An 18,435-nucleotide genomic window follows, 5' to 3' on the forward strand; every position below is an offset into this window, starting at 1 on the left:
TCTATGGCGTGGCTGCATTTGGAATACAGTGGTACCTCGGGTTACAGACGCTTCAGGTTACAGACGCTTCAGACACTAACCCAGAAATAGTACCTTGGGCTAAGAACTTTGCTTCAGGATGAGAACAGAAATCGTGTGGCGGCCTCATTAGCTAATGTGGTGCTTCAGGTTAACAACAGTTTCAGGTTAAGAATGGACCTCCGGAATGAATTAAGTACTTAACCTGAGGTACCACTGTACTGTGTACACTTCTGGTTGCCTAGCCTCAAAAAGGATATTCTAGAGTTGGAAAAACTTTTGAGAGAAGGACAGTCAAAATGGTCAAGGGAACTGGAGCAAATCCCTTGTGAGGAAAGGTTGCAGCGTTCGGGATTGTTTTGGCGTAGAGAAAATGCAATACGGCAGTGATAAGAGGACAAACAGATCAAAAATTAATTGAAGAATGAGACTGTGTAAAGGAGTACATGAAAAAACATTGTTCTGGGATAAATATATCGATATGCAATGAATAAAGTTTACAGGGTAGAAATATTGAGGAAGTGGATGGAAGTGGAACAAAAACAAAGCAATACGAATAAAAGAAGATTAAGGGAAGGAGGTCAAACATGGGTGGAGGGAAGACTATGTTTTATGTATTTTTGGTGTGTTCTTTTTATTTATTTTTCTTTTGTGTAATTTGTTATTTTTCTTTTTTTTCCTTGTGATATTGTTTGGTTTTTGTTACTGCAATTCAATAAACCGTGTTGGTTTCAGTTTATAAATAAATAAAAACTTAACAAACAAACAAAAAGGTGGCATGAGAGAAGTGCATGAATGGCATGGAGAGAGTAGATAGAGAAAAGTTCTTCTCCCTTTCTCATAACACTAGAGACTCGAGGGCATCTAATGAAGCTGAAAGTTGGAAGATTCAGCACAGGCGTCAAAAGCCCTTCCTCACAGGGCTTGCAGTTAAAGGCTGAAATTTGCTCCCATAGGAGGCAATGACGGCCAAAAACGAGGATGGTTGTAAAAGAGGATTAGACAAATGCAAGGAAGATAATAATTGGGTGCCATAAGAAAGCTGCAGAGATAGTGCAGGATAGTGCACACCCCGGAAATGATCTCTTTCAGCTTCTGCCTTCTGGAAGAAGGTACAGGGTTATAAAGACTAGGACTAGCCGCCTGAGAAACAGTTTCTATCCAAATGCGATTTTGGTTTTAAACGCAGTGCAAGGTAGTCTCTATGTGAGTATATTGAATTCAGTTATGGGGTATCAGAGTTTTTAGGGGGTTAACCAAGCTGGGATAGCTGGGATAGCAGGCTTGTTGGTTTTTGAATGTCTGATGTAGATTTTTTTCAATTTTGTTGTTCTGTATGGGACAATGACAATAAAGATTATCGTATCGTTGTCTACAGCTAAGATGCACGATGGCTATGTTCTGCCTCCAGCATCAGAGGGATTATATCTGAGTCCCAGTTGCAGGGAATCGAGGGTGGGAAGAGTGAGGTCGCACTGAGGTCCTGCTTGAGAGTTTCTCACAAGCATCTTTCACCTGGTCCAGGAGATTTGGTTGGCTGAGTAGGACTACAGAATGGGAATATTCCAGGTTGGCGGAACTCATACAAGCCTTCATACAAATATATCCCAGGGTGGTTCACAATTAAGAAACGAAACACGCAGCACATAATTAAAATGGAAGCACAGCACAACTTCAGATTGCAAAATGGGTGGCCAGATTATCTAACATTTAAAGGAAGCTAGGCCTTTCCCTCAGTGTCATCAAACAAGACACACAGAACGCTGTCTCCCCTACAAACCTAAACCTGTTTTATACCAATTAAACAGTCAATTAACAATTATTCCTGGTAATCATAGTACAGTAGGGAATTAAGAATTTATCAGAAAACCCCAACAGCCCCTCCTCAAAGAGCTACAATTCCCAGAATTCCCTGGGAATGAGCATTATGCCTACTTAACAAGCCAATCCCATCCAGTTTAGCATGCTTAAACCCATTGCACAAAACAATATCTCCCTCTGCACTGGATCTGGCTGCAAGTGTGCTAGGGCAGGTATAAACCTTGGTTAGATTAGAAACAATTTGGAATCTTTTAAAAAGTAATTGGCTTTGAAATAATTTAAACTGTCAAGTTAAATTGTTAAATTTTTTAAACTGAACTATTTTTTAAGTTTTAAATTATTTCTAATTTAACTACAGTATAAAATAATGTGCGCAGTATAAAATAATGTACTGATGGGTGAACAGCTGCCAGTTACCTAGTCAGCTGACAACTCGGCTCAAGAATATAAGAAGCAAATCCAACCAAATCCAACAGGTTTTGCCAGTTGACTCCCCTTCCCCGCCCCTTACCTGGCAGGTGACCTGCACATCAAACAGCACCTCTCCCTCCTCCAAGTGACTGAGATTCTCATTCTGCTCGGGTGCAAGCTGCAGCTGTGGGGAGAGAGAAAATTTAAGTGCCCCCTGCAGCAGTGGGGAGGCAGAAATATCCACCTGTCCTGCCACTTCCCTTCCCAGCCTGCCATAGGGACTCAGGTGCCCAAGGTAACAGTTCCTCGTTCTCCCAAGCCATGCGAAGAAAGCAGGTTGGCAAACGTACCTCAATGTGACCAAAGTCAAGTGCTTCGTAGTGGAAATGAGCACATTCGGTCAGCTTGGGGAAGTGGCCTTGTGTGATGGAAAGTCTGCAGGGAAAGAGAGATACCGTATTTTTCGCTCCATAAGAAGAGTTTGGATTTGATATCCCGCTTTATCATTACCTTAAGTGGCTAACAATCTCCTTTCCCTTCCTCCCCCACAACAAACACTCTGTGAGGTGAATGGGGCTGAGAGACGTCAAAGAAGTGTGACTGGCCCAAGGTCACCCAGCAGATGCATGTGGAGGAGCGGGGAATCGAACCCGGTTCACCAGATTACGAGTCCACCGCTCTGAACCACTAGACCACACTGGCTCTCTGAGACCACTGGCTCTCTAAGACTGGCTCTGTAAGACGCACCCGACCATAAGACGCACCTAGTTTTAGAGGAGGAGAACAAGAAAAAATAGATTCTCTCCCTCTCTACGCAGCGCCTCTCCACGGCTTCAGGGATAGCCGTGTCAAGCCTCTTCAGGGGAAGGGGAGTGTTCTTCCCATTGCCATGAAAAGGCTTTGCACGGCTATCCCTGAAGCCAGGAGAGCAAGAGGGATCGGTGCGCACCGATCCCTCTTGCTCTCCTGGCTTCAGGGATAGCTGCGCAGCCTGCATTCGCTCCATAAGACACACACACATTTCCCCATACATTTTAGGAGGAGAAAAGTGTGTCTTATAGAGCGAAAAATACAGTAGGTCTATGTAAGGGAATGAGTTATGTTGCTATGGGTGCTAACTCTTGAGTTTCAAGCCTTAGGTAAAATACTAAAAAGTACCCTCCTGCCATATGCAATGAAGCCATTGTGACATTCTGAGCCCAACCTCCCTCCCATGGGTGTCCATCACGGCGGGGCGGGGAGAGGGATTTTCCTCCCCACCCTGCCCTAGATGAACCAGAATCCTAAGATTCCCAGCTTGCTTGCTTTTTTAAAAAAAGTGTAAGGCTGCATACACACAGTACCTTTAAAGCACGCTCAAAGCACATTCCCACATGCCCTCAAAGAATTCTGGTCCTTTGCAGGAAAGAAGGCACTTCCAGTGTGTTTGAAAGAGTATCGTGTGTACGCAGCCTAAGTTCCTAGCATTTGTAGAATCTCAGATAAAATGTACACATGCAAGTCTTCTCATTTTTGTATGACAGAAACTAGCCTGCCCCCCACCCCACCCCATAAACCAGGCTTCCTCAAACTCGGCCCTCCAGATGTTTTGAGACTACAATTCCCGTCATCCCTGACCACTAGTCCTGCTAGCTAGGGATCATGGGAGTTGTAGGCCAAAAACATCTGGAGGGCTGAGTTTGAGGAAGTCTGCTAAACATTCCTGTGGAAGTCCATGCACCTTCCTCTCCCCAAATCCTACACTTGTTCCCTGCCTTGCCTCAAGCCCTCTCCCTGCAGGCCTTTTCCCCATCATCCTAATTCCTTTAGTTTGCTTACGTCAGGCACTCTCAGCCCAGATCTGCGCCATACAATGAAACCAAATCCAGCGCACATTTACAGTACAGTGGTACCTCGGGTTAAGTACTTAATTCGTTCCGGAGGTCTGTACTTAACCTGAAACTGTTCTTAACCTGAAGCACCACTTTAGCTAATGGGGCCTGCTGCTGCCGCTGTGCCGCCAGAGCACGATTTCTGTTCTCATCCTGAAGCAAAGTTCTTAACCTGAAGCACTATTTCTGGGTTAGCGGAGTCTGTAACCTGAAGCGTACGTAACCTGAAGCGTATGTAACCCGAGGTACCACTGTACACATAGACTCCTCCCGACAACTCTTGGGAAACTATCATTTCCTTCTCACGGGCCTGCCATTCCCTTCACAAACTACAGTTCCCAGGATTCTTTTGGGCATTAAATCTACGCTGTGGATCTGCCCTTAGAGCCGTTCGGCCTGCACCCTCATACTTCCTCTCAAGCCATGTCCAGCATCGCTGCTACTAGCATTGCTTTCTAGCAGCGATGCTGAACGTGGCTCGAGAGAGGAAGAAACTTGCAGCAGGGGTGGCTGAAGCCAGCAACCACTCATACATCCCCTCTCACATTAAATTGTGGGTGGGCACTCACTCAAAACAAGACCGTAGTCTCTTTGCCCTATGTTAGATCTGCAGGATAGGGGGCAAGAGCAGGCGAAGCTTTTCACAGCCAAGAGATAAAAAAACGGCGCCTACAGATCAAACGGCCACACCTTTTAGAGCAGGCTTCCTCAAACTCGGCCCTTCAGATGTTTTGGCCTACAACTCCCATGATTTCTCCAGTAAAAATAGGGAAATACTAAGGAAAAGTGGGATATTCCGGGATAAAATCAGAAACTGGGACAGCTTCTGCATAAGAACTTCTAACAATAGAGTCTCTTTTACCAGTCATAGGCAAACTCGGCCCCGCCAGATATTTTGGGACTACAAATCCCATGATGCCTAGCTAGCAGGACCAGTGGTCAGGGATGATGGGAATTGTAGTCTCAAAACATCTGGAGGGCCGAGTTTGAGGAAGCCTGGTTTAGAGGCTGCAGGGACGAGTTCAGAAAGTTGGCGACCATACGCTGCCTCTCAGTCCTGGGGGTTGAACCTACAGTCCTGTAATGCAACACAGCCTTGGGCCTGTTTTCATCTCTCTCTTTCTCTCTCAATTTTACCTCTTGGTTGGCTTCCCCTTGATGTTACTGCTTGCATTCCCCAGCGAGCGGACTTGACCTTCTCCTGTTGTATCAATGTTGTCCGTGCTCCGGGCCTGTGCAGTCAAAATAAGGAAGGTATGCATAAATATTGACACTTCCGACACTTCTTCCCACAGCCAAAGCAAAGGCAGGGGAAAAAAGAAGAAGAAGTTATCCAGGGATCACTCTTCAGGCTCAGAGCTGGCCTGCTACAATTCCACCCTGCAGCTAAGTCAGGGATCGGTTGGCAGACAGATTTCACAATATCTTCCGCAGATAATCGCAGGAACCTCCCGAGTTACAAAAGGATACAATGGCTGATCTCCCAGTACAATGCCGGTCCCTGACATTCTATACCAACAGCATCTTTAATAGATGCCATCCAGCTTTCTCCCTACATCGGCTGCCACATTATCTAGCTCAGTTTCCCAGTTTGTCGAGATACGTTTTATTTTGTCAACCTCTCTTCAAGGACTGTTTGCAATCTCCCCCCCCCCCTTTTTTTTTTTTTAAATCGCTGCTCGGTTTGCTAGCAATACTTGTCATTTCCCCACCACCATCCAGATAACTGATTTTAAAAAGGAAGAAAAATAACGTCGTTAGACATAACATTAGCCCCTTGGTTGGGTAGCTCAAAAGATATCACAGGACACAGCTTGGAAAACTGAGAGACCTGCGATCACGTGACATTACGCATTTCAATGCCGAAACTCCCAAAATAAAATAAAATAATCCAGAGCGGGATTACGCAATTCAAAACACCGTAGCCAAACCTGTAAAAACCCACAGGTCTATATATAGGGGCAGCGCTGAAGCAAACTTCCCTGACTGTTCTTTTCATATAAATATATATAATGTATATATTTCAGTTTTTCAAAAATATTTTGACAAAAATCAATCTAATATTTTCCAACAAATATGTATATTTTTACTATTCCCCACTCCTTTTGCGGTTTCTTATATATATATATATATATTTAAATTGTAATGCTACATCTCCTTCATTACTCCAATTATTAATTACTCCCTGGCTGTTCTTTCGCATTAATTTTAACTGTTTGGTTTAAATTAATCCTGCTAATGAGTTTATTTGTGTACAATAACATTTCATATAATCCACAAATCTCCCCCAGTCTTTGATTGTTCTCGTATATAAATGAGGTGAGCTTGGCTAGTCAAAGTCTGTTCGTCAGCCTTGGTAGGACAACTCAGGCCCCAAATACCCGAAAGACCACCTCTTTACCTACAGACCCTCTTGTGTGCTAAGATTGGTGAAATACCCTCCAGCATTTCTCCAGTGAAAATAGGGAAATACTAAGGAAAAGTGGGATATTCCGGGATAAAATCAGAAACTAGGACAGCTTCTGCCTAAGAACTTCTAACAAAGGAGAGTCTTCCACCAGGCATAGGCAAATTCGGCCCTCCAGATGTTTTGCGACTACAACTCCCATCATCCCTAGCTAACAGGACCAGTGGTCAGGGATGATGGGAGTTGTAGGCCCGAAACATCTGGAGTTTGCCTATGCCTGGACACTGTGAAACAGGTCCTTCCATCAAGAAGTTAGTGTTTACTCAAATTCCCCTTTCTTGTCATTTGAACCCACGGGTTAGAATCCTTCCTTCTAGAAGCTCTTCCCCCTGCAGGCCTGCTCTAGATATAAAAAGCGAGCGGAGGCCACCCACCTGTCAATCACATGACATCACAATGACATCAGGTAACAAGCGTCTTTGGAGGCACGCTGGGCGTGTCCCATCGAGGAGTCTTGCTAAAGAGTCTGAAATGGAGGGGGTTCAATGTGAACCCCTCTGTGATCCAGAATAGCTCAGTCAGTAGAGCATGAGACTCTTAATCTCAGGGTTGTGGGTTCGAGTCCCACGTTGGGCAAAACATTCCTGTATTACAGGGGACTGGACTAGATAACTCTTGTGGGGTCCCTTCCAACTGTATGGTTCCATGAAATATTCCTTTGAAGCAATACCAATACTGGCCTCACTCCTGATGCTACGTCTGACGTGGGGAGTGATTTTCCAGGAATGGCCTGGTGGGCCAAAGTTGGCCCGTAAACCAGAGGCTTCCCACCCCTGCTGAAAATAAATTTTGTTTCCTTTATGTGACAGCCCTTCAAATATTTGAACATAAGACAAACCACTGGATTGGGCTAGTGACCCATCTAGTCCAGGCATCGGGTTCTCACAGCAGCCACCCAGAAACATGTGGGAAATCCTTAAGCAGAATCCGAGCACAAGAACACTTTTCCTTCCTGTGGTTTCAATCAATTGGTATTCAGAAGCATTATAGCCTCTGACCATGCAGGGAGAGCATAGCTTCCATGGCTGGTAGCCACTGACAGTCTTATGTGCCATGAAGATGACTATCACATCACCCTTTCGTCTTCTCCAGGCTAAGCAACATACCCAACTCCTCCAACCTTTCATTTTAGGGCTTGGTCTCCAGGCTCCTCACCCTTGCCCCCCTCTGGGCACTTTCGACTTTGTTGATTTTCTTCTTCAACTGCATTGCCCAGAACATAGTGCTCCAAGGGAGGTTAGAGGACAATGGTCTCCCTGCTTCCCATGATCTGGACACAATACTTCTGCCGATGCAGCCTAGAACAGCTCAGAGCAACAAATCCACATCTCTTCCTCTCTCCCCCAGTCATGGGCTGTGAGACAAAAAGTTATGGGGTGTTGTCATTGCGTCCGGTGTTCCCCTGCTCCATTTGATCAGCCTCCTCAGCTAGCGGAGGTGGGGGAACTGAAAATGATGATGCTTTGTTTAATTACGACACATTTCTAGGGGAGAGAAGATGCGAGGCTGGTGGTTTTGGAGACGGCCACATGGAAAAGTTCCAGTTTTACACAAAGCCTGTTGTGATTCAGCCCAGGTGCCTGCTCACAGCGATGAAAAGCATGGCAGTCAATGGAATAACACTCCTCTGCAGGAGCAAATTGAGTCATCCTCCATTTACTCAGTGCCAGGAGCAATTCAAAGAACTCATTTTGCCCTATCATGCTTTCAATGGCCTGGGACAAGCATAGCTCAAGGACCACCTTCCTCCATGCAGCCCTGCCTGTTTACCCAGATCTTCAGCTGACTTGCCCCACCTTGGTAGGTCAAGCAGGTGGCATCCAGGGATAGGGCTTTCTTGGTGAAAATACCTCACCTCTGGAACACCCTCCTCAGAGATGTCAGTTACCTCTTACCTAGGGCTGTATCCAACAAAGATTTATTCAGAGTAGACCCATTAAAATTGCTGGCTCAACGTTAACCATGTCCATTAATTTCATTGATTCTATTTTGAGTTATGACTATCATGGAATAAATCACTTCACTTTAATCCTTTAGTTAGGGTTGTTGAGGATTTTTTGGCAAAGTTGTTGAGCTTCCTTTACAAAATCTTTAAAAAAACAACCACAAGTTTTTCAGCTTTTTTATGAAATTCACCAAAATCCACACTGCCAACATGGGCTGCCATACGTCCAGATTTCCCCGGACTGGATACCGGCTATGTCTGGGAAATTCTGGACATATGGAACCTCTTCTTTAGGTATAAAAAGACTTGTATTTTTACAGGAATTTACCTGAATGAATTGATACTACAATCTTCTGCTAATTTCACTGTTGCTCTGTTTTGTTTGTGCTGTTTCTTGGCTGTAAATAAGAACACAGGAAGTTGCCTGATACAAAGTCAGACGGTTTTTCTCTCAATTCTCTCCAACCTTGTGCCCTCCTGATATTGTTACACTACATCTACCATCAGCCTTAGCAACCATGGCTGGCAGTCAAGTATGGGGCGAGTTGTAGTCCAAGAACAACTGGAAGGCACTAGGTTGGGAAATCACATATCAGGTAAATAAGATATTAATAAGACTGTGGATCGTACCTGCGGTCCATTCGCTCTTCCCTAATGTCAGTGAGCTAACAAACCAGAAAATGCATTCCAACCACAGCATTTTCCATTTTGTCAGAACTGGAAAACTATAGTGTCCACCCTTGGGAACTAGTGAGAATGCAATTTTGAATCAAGATGGCGGACTGAACCTTTCAAAACTGCCCTGACATTTTCTTGTTTCTTTGTTATATTAGACGGACGGACGACCGGACTACCAGCCTTAGCCCTGGCATTGCTTGGGAATTCTACCTAAATACTTTCATCGCAGACATCGAAAGCTCACTTCTGGTCCCTACAGATAGACTGACAATCGACACAGCTAACTAGGTATCGCGCACCTTCCTGAGAAATTTTGCAGCTACTCAGAGGAAACATAGGAAGGTGAAATCAACCAGGGAAGGTTCTTTGCCCATCTAGTCTAGTTGTGCCTGCCCTTCGAGGTAGTGGCTCTACAGGGTCTGGGGCAGAGTCTGCTACCTGACCCTTTTAGCTGGAGATGCCAGCAGGGATCACATCTGGGACCTTCTGAAAGCAAAGCAGATGCTGTACCACTGAGCTATGCAATGACGGCTCCCCAAAGCGTCCCATTGTTCTGGACCAGACTGCAACCCAAAGACACAGGTTGGTAGCAGGCACAAAGCTCAACCACACACCACAGCAGGATTGCGCAAGCAGTTGACCGGCAGCAGGGAGGCTGAGATCTGCAGCTATTTTGTCACCACCAGGAATCCAACAGGCATCTGAGCTGCCCTTGTGACTTGTGGTGAGGAAATACCCGAGTGTGCACTATGGAGGATGCATTTGGCTGACGCATGCTACAACAGGAGGAACGCTGTTGTGCGCTGGGATGCACGATCAGCTGAGACGCTTTTTCCCTTTCCTCCACTCATGCTCCTTGCCGCAGGACCCCCTCTACTTCTCTATTTCCTCTCCCCTACAAAGATCTGCTTGGAAACTCCCTCTCTGATTAACCCCTCAGCTGGAACATGGGAAGCTGCCTTCTACCATACCAGACCATGCACTCATCTGGCTCAATATTGTCTATGCTGACCGGTAGCACCAGCTGCTCTCCAGGGTTTTGGGCAGGATGCCTTTCCAAGCCCTACCTGGAGATACCAGGGATTGGACCCAAGGACTTCTTCTTGCAAAGTGGATACTTTGCCACTGAGCCATGCCCTCTTCTCCAAAAACCCTCCCTCCCAGGAATGAGTAGACTGCCATCATCCCTTACAGAAAACCACAGGGTGGGCCATCCAAATGCAGGCATTATCTGCCATAGCTCCAGAAATCTGGAATGCCTTCCCTCTGCCATAAGCCAAGCAGAATCCATCAGTTGATCTAGGTAAGGTAAAAAAGGTAAAGGACCACTGGATGGTTAAGTCCAGTCAAAGGTGACTATGGGGTTGCGGCACTCATCTCGCTTTCAGGCCGAGGGAGCCGGCGTTTGTCCACAGACAGCTTTCCGGGTCATGTGGCCAGCATGACTAAACCGCTTCTGGCACAATGGAACACCGTGGCGGAAACCAGAGCGCATGAAAACGCAGTTTACCTTCCCACTGAAGCAGTACCTAGTTATCTACTTGCACTGGTGTGTTTTCAAACCGCCAAGTTGGCAGGAGCTGGGACTGAGCAACGGGAGCTCACCCCATCGCAGGGATTTGAACCGCCGACCTTCTGATCGGCAAGCCCAAAAGGCTCAGTGGTTTAGACCACAGCGCCACCTGCATCCCTAGTTGATCCAGACATTTTGTAAAGGCATATGACCCATGATGTGCACTGGCGGTGCAATGTTTGACCCTGTCCCCTGAATAGCAAGGACTTAAGAATATAAGAACAGCCTGCAGGATCAGGCCTGCAGTGGCTCAGCTACTTCAGCATCCTGCTCAGGCCGGTCGTCCACCTAATTCAGCATCTTCACAATGGCCAACCAGATGCCTTTGGAAAGTCCACAGGCAGGATCTGAAAGCAACAGCATTCTCCTCTCCTGTGATTTCCAGCAACTCGCATTCAGAAGCATACCGCTTCCAGGTAGCCTTATAATCCTTCATAGAATCATACAACTGTAGAGTTGGCAGGGACCCTGAGAATCAGGACTGCAATACCTCAAGGACCGCCTCTTCCCATATGAACCTACCAGGACTCTGAGATCATCTTCTGAGGCCCTCCTTCGTGTGCCTCCTTCTCAAGAGGTCTGGAGGGTGGCAACATGAGAATGGTCCTTCTCTGCAGTGGCTCCCCGTCTGCAGAATGCTCTCGCCAGGGAAGTTCACCTGGCACCTTCATTATACACCTTTAGGCGCTAGGCAAAAACGCTCCTTTTTAACCAGGGCTTTGGTTGATCTGATTTGCATCCTATGCCCTTTTAAAATGTTGTGTTTTTTTTGAGGGGGGGTTGTTATTGAGTTGTTATTTTTATTTTGACTATATAATTGTGGTTTTTAAGTTAATCTTGGTCTGTGAACCGCCTGAGACCTCCGTGTATAGTGTGGTATATAAATTCAATAAATCATCATCATCAAATCCAACCCCCTGGACTATGCAGCTGTCCCATACAGGGACTGAACCTGCAACCTTGGTGTTATCAGAACCATGCTCTAACCAGCTGAGCTATCTTACCCAGGTCATGAATTTGTCTACTCCTTCTTTAAAGCTATCTGACTTGGTGGTCACGACTGCCCCTTGTATGAGCAAATTCCATAGTTTTACTATGAACTATGGGAAGAAGCGCTTTCTTTTCTCTGTCCTGAATAGGTTCATATAACTCCATTAAGGATTGAGCTTTGTGTGGAAAGAGTCTCTTGCCAGATTGAAATGCTCACACACAACAGGAGGGCACATTCACAGATTCCCATGGCAGAAGGGCTGCGTGGATGGCTTGCAACAGCTGATCATTGTAGAGAGTCTAGCACATGGCTGGTAGAATGAACACCCCCATGTAGACAATCATCATTAGCTCTGTACAATATGGGTAAGAATGCACCTTTCCAGCCATCTCACTCAGTTCACTATTTCAAAGATTTTAATGCCATTTTCTGGGTCCAGAAGGCAGACATCAGCACAACAAAACACAAATTGTTAAAAAACAAACCACAATCTAAAACAAAAATAAATAAATTAAGAAACAGAAGCAGTTGAAATAATGCAGAGCACTACATATTTTAAAGCAGCTTGAAATAAAAAAAAGGTTTTCTGAAAGCAGAAGAAGTATCAGCTAAGGCTAGGTTGATCTGTTTGCGGTTTCTCTTAAACTCTCATTTTTCCAGCCTTAAGTTCGCTTCTCATATTTCCACATCAGTTTGCACGGTTGTTTTTTTCAATTCTCATGAAAATTCATCAGCATTTTAGTAAGGATTTATTCTACTACTACTACTACTATTGATTGAATTTATATACCACCCTATACCCGGAGGTCTCAGGGCAGTTCACAGAACAAGATCAACATAAAGAAAATTATGCTATTCTGCCTAATGCACACATTTTGCAAAGGAATTTCCCCTAAAATAATGCACTTTGTATGCTATTTTTACTAATATAAGCATGTATATGTACACTTTACCCTAATGTTCACATTTCTGTAATTTTTTTGGTTGACAAGCTGCTTTGTAAAATTCAGAGACAGGGCGGCTGTGTTTGGTTTGCATATTGTTATCGGTATATTTTGCCAGTGAATCAATCTTATTCCCATCCCCGGTCTCCCAAGTAAGGGAGTTAGACAAATATGGGGCCACCACAAAAAAAAGTCTCTTTCTCTCATCTGCCAGTCTAACATACCATGATGCATGGTTCTTAAGACCCAGGAAGCTTCGTATTAGTACAGGCAGTCATTAAAATAACTTTCAAATACTCTTCCATACTTTGGCTTAATGTCAATAAGGCTATAAACCTGTCTCTCAATTATGCCACTTTAGCCTGCAGTGCAGGGAGGGGGCCTTATATGATGCCTACAAACAGAAAACTATCATTTAAGGTGGGTAACCTTAAACTACAATTCCCACTAGCACCAGCCACCATGAGGAGTGGTCAGGGAAGATGGGAGTTGTAGTCTGACACCTGGTAGGCTACAGGTTCAGGGAAAAGGATAATCTAGAATCCTTTCAATGGTGCTTCCAAATGGGGGCTTTGGGTCATATAGATAAAACACAAGGATAATTATTCATATTGTAATGCGATGGTTGGGTGGGTTGTAAGATGCTTTAAATTTGTTTGATGGGGGGGCAAGATGGGGTTACATTTTTTAATCAATACAAAGAAAGAATTGAGGGTTCCCTGTTTGTAGAAGTTGAGTGCATTTTCGTACAGATGTCTATATCTGGAACGCCTCCTGCACAGTTTAAGAAGTGTTCATTCCAATTTGTAGCAAAGGCTTGTGTTCCCGGTGAGATTTCAGTGTTATCTGGAAACTAGGAACAAGAAGTCCCAATGCTTGATACGAAAACAGGTTTTTTCCGGGAGTCTCCCCCACTGAAATCCCACACTTGCCTAAGACATTGTGACTTCCCTTGACCCTCATCTGCCTTCCTCCCACAGCCCTGAATTAACAGCAACAGATCAAGAAAAGCTACCGCTGTCTCCAGGAAATCAAGCAGAAACTTCCTCCCAAGCTATTTTTCCCCTCTGGCATGCGTTTCAGGGGAAGTACCTCTGACTTAGCTCTGCACTTAATACCAAAACTGGCCTATTCAGCAGTTTTCAAAAATCTTTCTGTATCTCAAACTCACAAGCAGGTTTTTTTTTTGCCTCAGTGACAAGCCGAGGGGCTCACCCTATGGCAAGCTGGTTTCTCCAGTTAAAAGGGAACGCAGGCTGGCAAATTTTGTTTAATTATTACATCTATATCGCTTCTTTATTACACCTATTAATATCAGGCAGGAACCTTCAGTGTTCTCTTTTTGGCACCTGCTTAAAACAATTTTGTTTAGGCAAGCCTATCCAGACAGGTAGAAGTTATATTTGCTTTTATTTCTTTTTATGATTTATTATTATTATTATTTATACCTCACCGATTTGGCGGCTTACAGTAAATATAAAACATAATGAAGCATCAAACATTACAAACCTCCCTAAACACGGCTGCCTTCAGATGTCTTCTAAAAGTTGTGTAGTTCTTTATCTCCTTGACATCTGAAGGGAGGGTGTTCCACAGGGAGGGTGCCACTACCGAGAAGGCCCTCAGCCCGGTTCCCTGTAACTTAGCTTCTAGCAGTGAGGGAACCGCCAGAAGGACCTTAGAGCTGGACCGCAGTGTCCAGGCTGGACGATGGAGGTGGAGGTGCTCCTTCAGGTATACCGGGCCGAGGCCGTTTAACCAACTTTTGAATATTTTCAAATACCTGTTTCTAACTGCTTTAATCAACAATTTTAATGTTTTATTTCATGCTTTTGTAAGCTGCTTAGAGGTTTTCTTACAATCAAGTGGTATATGGATTTTGTTTAACAATAAATACCATAACAGGAGTAAGTGGGGCCTAGCTGGCTTGCTGGAACAAAAAAGGAGCACTGCAACATTTTGTTACTGGTCCCTCTTGTAGTGCCATTCGTGAACTGGCCTCCACAGTCACTTACGGACTCATTGTTAAAACCGTGTTTATGGAAGACAATCTTACTCGGCTACGAGTGATCGCCAAAGAAGAAGAAGAAGAAGAAGAAGAAGACCACTGTTACGATACATCAATGCTACTAAGAAACCAGAGATTTGGCACAGATGTAACCCAAGGTCCCCTGATAACTAGAAAGTGCCAGAAACTACTAGATGACATATAAATCATTAGCGGACAATCAAACAATAGGACTGAGAAGGGAGGAATTTGTGCATCTTTCTTTCAAAATGGGTGACATAATGCCTGCCCTGAAATGGTTACAGCAAGTCCACACTAGCTACAAAGCTGAAATTTTTCATGCAGATGGCCCAAGGCATCCTGATCTCTAGAAAAGTGGGGAATAGTTTATTATTTGTGCATTTCTCTTGCAAAACAGGAGACAAGAGAAAGAAAACAATCAACAGTCCTTTTCACATTACTGGAAAGCCTGACTCTGGTACACATTGTAACCAAAGACACCAATTTCTGCAAAAGCAGAGATAAACTTTGACACTCAAAACTCCTGACGTAGAATTGCGTTAACAGAGGCCCTTAACAGAGGCCCGCAGATAGGAGCAAAACCACACACAGCGTGAGGTTCTGCTTTTCTTTCACACTTTCCCATCAGTCTTGACTTTGGAAAGCTTGCAGAATTCAAGCTATATGTTCCAGCGGCCAAGATAGCAAGTCAGCGCTGACCTCTTCTCAGTATCTCCAGCTTGTGGACCACACAGGGCAGATCAACACCATATATTTAAAGCACATTTGGTGCACATTTAAAACACTTCACTTATCCCCCACAGAGAATTCTGGGAGCTATAGTTTCATCCGCACAGAGCTACAATACTCAGGATCCTTAGCAGACAGTTCCTGGGATTCTTTGGGGAAAGTCATGAGCTTTAAATGTTTTGTAAATGTTTTTTAAATGTATGGAATCTGTGGCCCCTGGCGGTCCAGAAATAAAAGAAGCAGGGAAGTAAAATGTGAGCACCCACCTCTGTGACGCTAACCCAGAGATGACCTCCACTTCATTAATGGGATGTTAGCTACATTTGGACTGAACTGTGATGTGAATTTTAAACCATGTCTTTTCATCTGCCCTTAATTGTTTTTGAATGATCGTTGTTAATTACGTCGCAATCCGCACCCGGAATTGTGTAATGAAGGGCAGGCAATATATAATTGCAAAGCACACTTGTTGTTATTTATTAAATTTCTAACCCGCCCTTCCTCCCGAGGGAGCCCAGGGCAACAAACGGCCAAGCAATTAAAAGTAAAATAAATAAAAAACTTATGAAATATTTAAAACCTCTAAAAACAGTTGCATATCCCCACAGCTAAGCCTTTCAAGGTTGCCAGGAACAGCATATTTCAGCTATCCGATGCTTGGGTGAACAGGAATGTCTTTAAATTCCTCCTGAATGAGGGAGACAGACCCACTGCACCAGGGAAGACATCCATAGATGGGGCACACCACCAAGAAGGCCCTGTCATGGGTCAATGGCAACTGGGCAGCAGCCAGTGGAAGGGGCAGGGCCACCAAAAGGGGCTGCCCTGCTGATTGTATAGCTCAAGATAAATGCAAGCAATGCATTCAACACATACCTTTACTAGCTATCACATACGACTCAAGCAAACCTTCCTTCCCTCTCCCAACCACCCTGCACCCACTTTCCCTCTTGTTGCCTTTGTCTACCACCACCTAGCAGAAAAGTCAAGTGTACTGACTTTTCACACACATTTGCATTTTTCTCTTTGTACATATGCACATGGGTTTGTTTCACTGCGGCTGTTCCTGGAGCAAATGTGGAAACATGATTTGTTTTCATTTTGTTTTTACAACTTCCTATTTATCAATCCGTCAATAAAAATCCTACGTCTTACTAAAGGGGTTAAGGGGAAAGTGAAGCCAAGGGAGTGATGGGGGGGGGGGTACGCTGGCAGAACCTGGAGGGAATGGTAATGTCAAGCCTTGCATAAAAACACTGGCTATTCTTCAACTTGAAGCAGAGACGGGGAACTTGTGGCCCTGCAGTCGCTGTTGAACTCCAGCTCCCATCAGCCCCAGCTAGCACGGCTGATGTCCAGGAATGGCGGGAGTTGTAATCCAACAGCACCTGAAAGCTTACAGGTTCCTCATGCCCGACTTAAAGGAATCTGGCTCAGAGCATTTGAAGGCAAGCTGGGAGAAAAAGACTGTCGCTCACGGGTGCATGTACACTCAACCCTACTTTCGCCTCCAGCAAAACAGGTTCTGCAGGGTTCTGCATCATTTCAAAACCCTGCAAGACCTGTTTGACCGCAGAGAGACAGCATGTGAAGCCAAGCCTCTCTGCAGACAGTTCCAATTCCTTTTAAGCAAAGGGAAGCACCATCCATCTCCACTCAATGCCTCTGTTAGTCTGGTGCAAAACTGCTTGGAGCTGTAACAGACAAACACCACAAAGACACTGGTAAGTGGAACAGAGGTGATTTTTGTTTTTCGGGATTTCTTTCAGAATTGAGCGGATCAAGACTCTGTATATCTGTGCCCGTCCGTCCCCCGCTGTGCCTACCAATGAGCCAGTCTGTTAATGGTGCTTCTGGTCAACCTATATCAACAGGGAATTCTTTCCCACTGGCCAGAAAGACAATGGCAGAAAGTAGCTGCTCCAACACACTGTAAATTGTGGACAGCATCATAGATCCCTCTCCAGGCTACAGTAGCCAGTGCTCCTAATCACCTAATTCTAGTCTTAATTGCCTGCTTCCTGACATTGGCTTTTCACCTTTTGTTTCTGGGGGTTTGCTGCAAATCCAGCTGCCGGGGCCTAGCAACCCTACTGCTGCTGCACTCCCAACAGTTGATGTTGAGTGAAGCAGAGAACAGCCTCCTAATTATTTGGGGGAAGTTGTGGAGCGCATTTGTGTGTGTGTGTGATGTTCTAATTACAATGGATGAGGCACAACTCCTAATGATGGGGAGAAAGTGGTGGCGACGCGTGGGGGGGGGGGGGAGGAGAGTGGGTCGGCTGTCTTGGTGAATTATTGCGGTTGCTCTCTAGGGCAGAGGAATCTTCCCCTTTGCGCCACGGCGCTGATGGGTTGGCAGGGCGCATCCAAAGCGCTCCCTTGACCTAGATCTCCCCGAGTTTCAGGACTTAAGGGAGGGTCGGGTTCCCACTCCCCCCCCCACCAAAAAAAAATGCCACGGGAGGGGGGTGAGGCGGAGAGGAAGCTGTTGGAAGCAAAATAAGGGGTTTTCATCTGACTTTTCCCCGTTCTGCATTTTGCTGAAATCTGATGGGGGGCCTCTCTTTCCACCCCGCCCCGGCGAGGAGAGTGACGGGGCGCGGTGGTGTGTTCCTAGGGGCGCCGGATGTGGGTTTCGATGGTAACAGGTGCATGCCGCGCAAGAGGAAGGAAAGGCGCCCCCTAAGCCCGCCCCACATCTCCTCTCCCCCCCCCCCCACCTACCCCAGCCAGAGAGAGGGAAAGGCGCCTTCACTTACCACCATGGCGCCGCGATCCTGATGTGCCCCGGCGGCGGCGGCGGCAGCCCGGGCCAGTCCCGGGCCGAGCCGAGACAATAGGGGAGGGAGCAGCGCGGCCGCCCGACGCCGCCAGCCGATCCTCTCCGGCCCGGCCCCTCGGATGCGCGTCCGTCCTCCTGCCCGTCTCCGGCTGGGGAGCGCCAGCCAGCCAGCC

General features: G+C 45.7%; 1 protein-coding gene across 2 annotated transcripts in view; it reads right to left on the reverse strand.

The window, feature by feature from the left end:
- Window positions 1–18,435, reverse strand: part of ARHGAP33 (Rho GTPase activating protein 33) — a 50,174-nt gene extending 31,739 nt beyond the window's left edge. For both annotated transcript variants that reach the window (XM_079985901.1, XM_079985900.1), the window contains exons 1-4: window positions 18,240–18,435; window positions 5,259–5,353; window positions 2,601–2,685; window positions 2,351–2,434 (exon numbers count right to left, since the gene is read on the reverse strand). In XM_079985901.1, coding sequence (XP_079842027.1) covers window positions 2,351–2,434; window positions 2,601–2,685; window positions 5,259–5,353; window positions 18,240–18,245 — 270 coding nt within the window. In that variant the 5' untranslated portion in view covers window positions 18,246–18,435. The remainder of the gene's footprint in view (window positions 1–2,350; window positions 2,435–2,600; window positions 2,686–5,258; window positions 5,354–18,239) is intronic.

This window comes from Podarcis cretensis (assembly GCF_951804945.1).
Source record: "Podarcis cretensis genome assembly, chromosome: 8".
Classification (NCBI taxonomy): domain Eukaryota; kingdom Metazoa; phylum Chordata; class Lepidosauria; order Squamata; family Lacertidae; genus Podarcis; species Podarcis cretensis.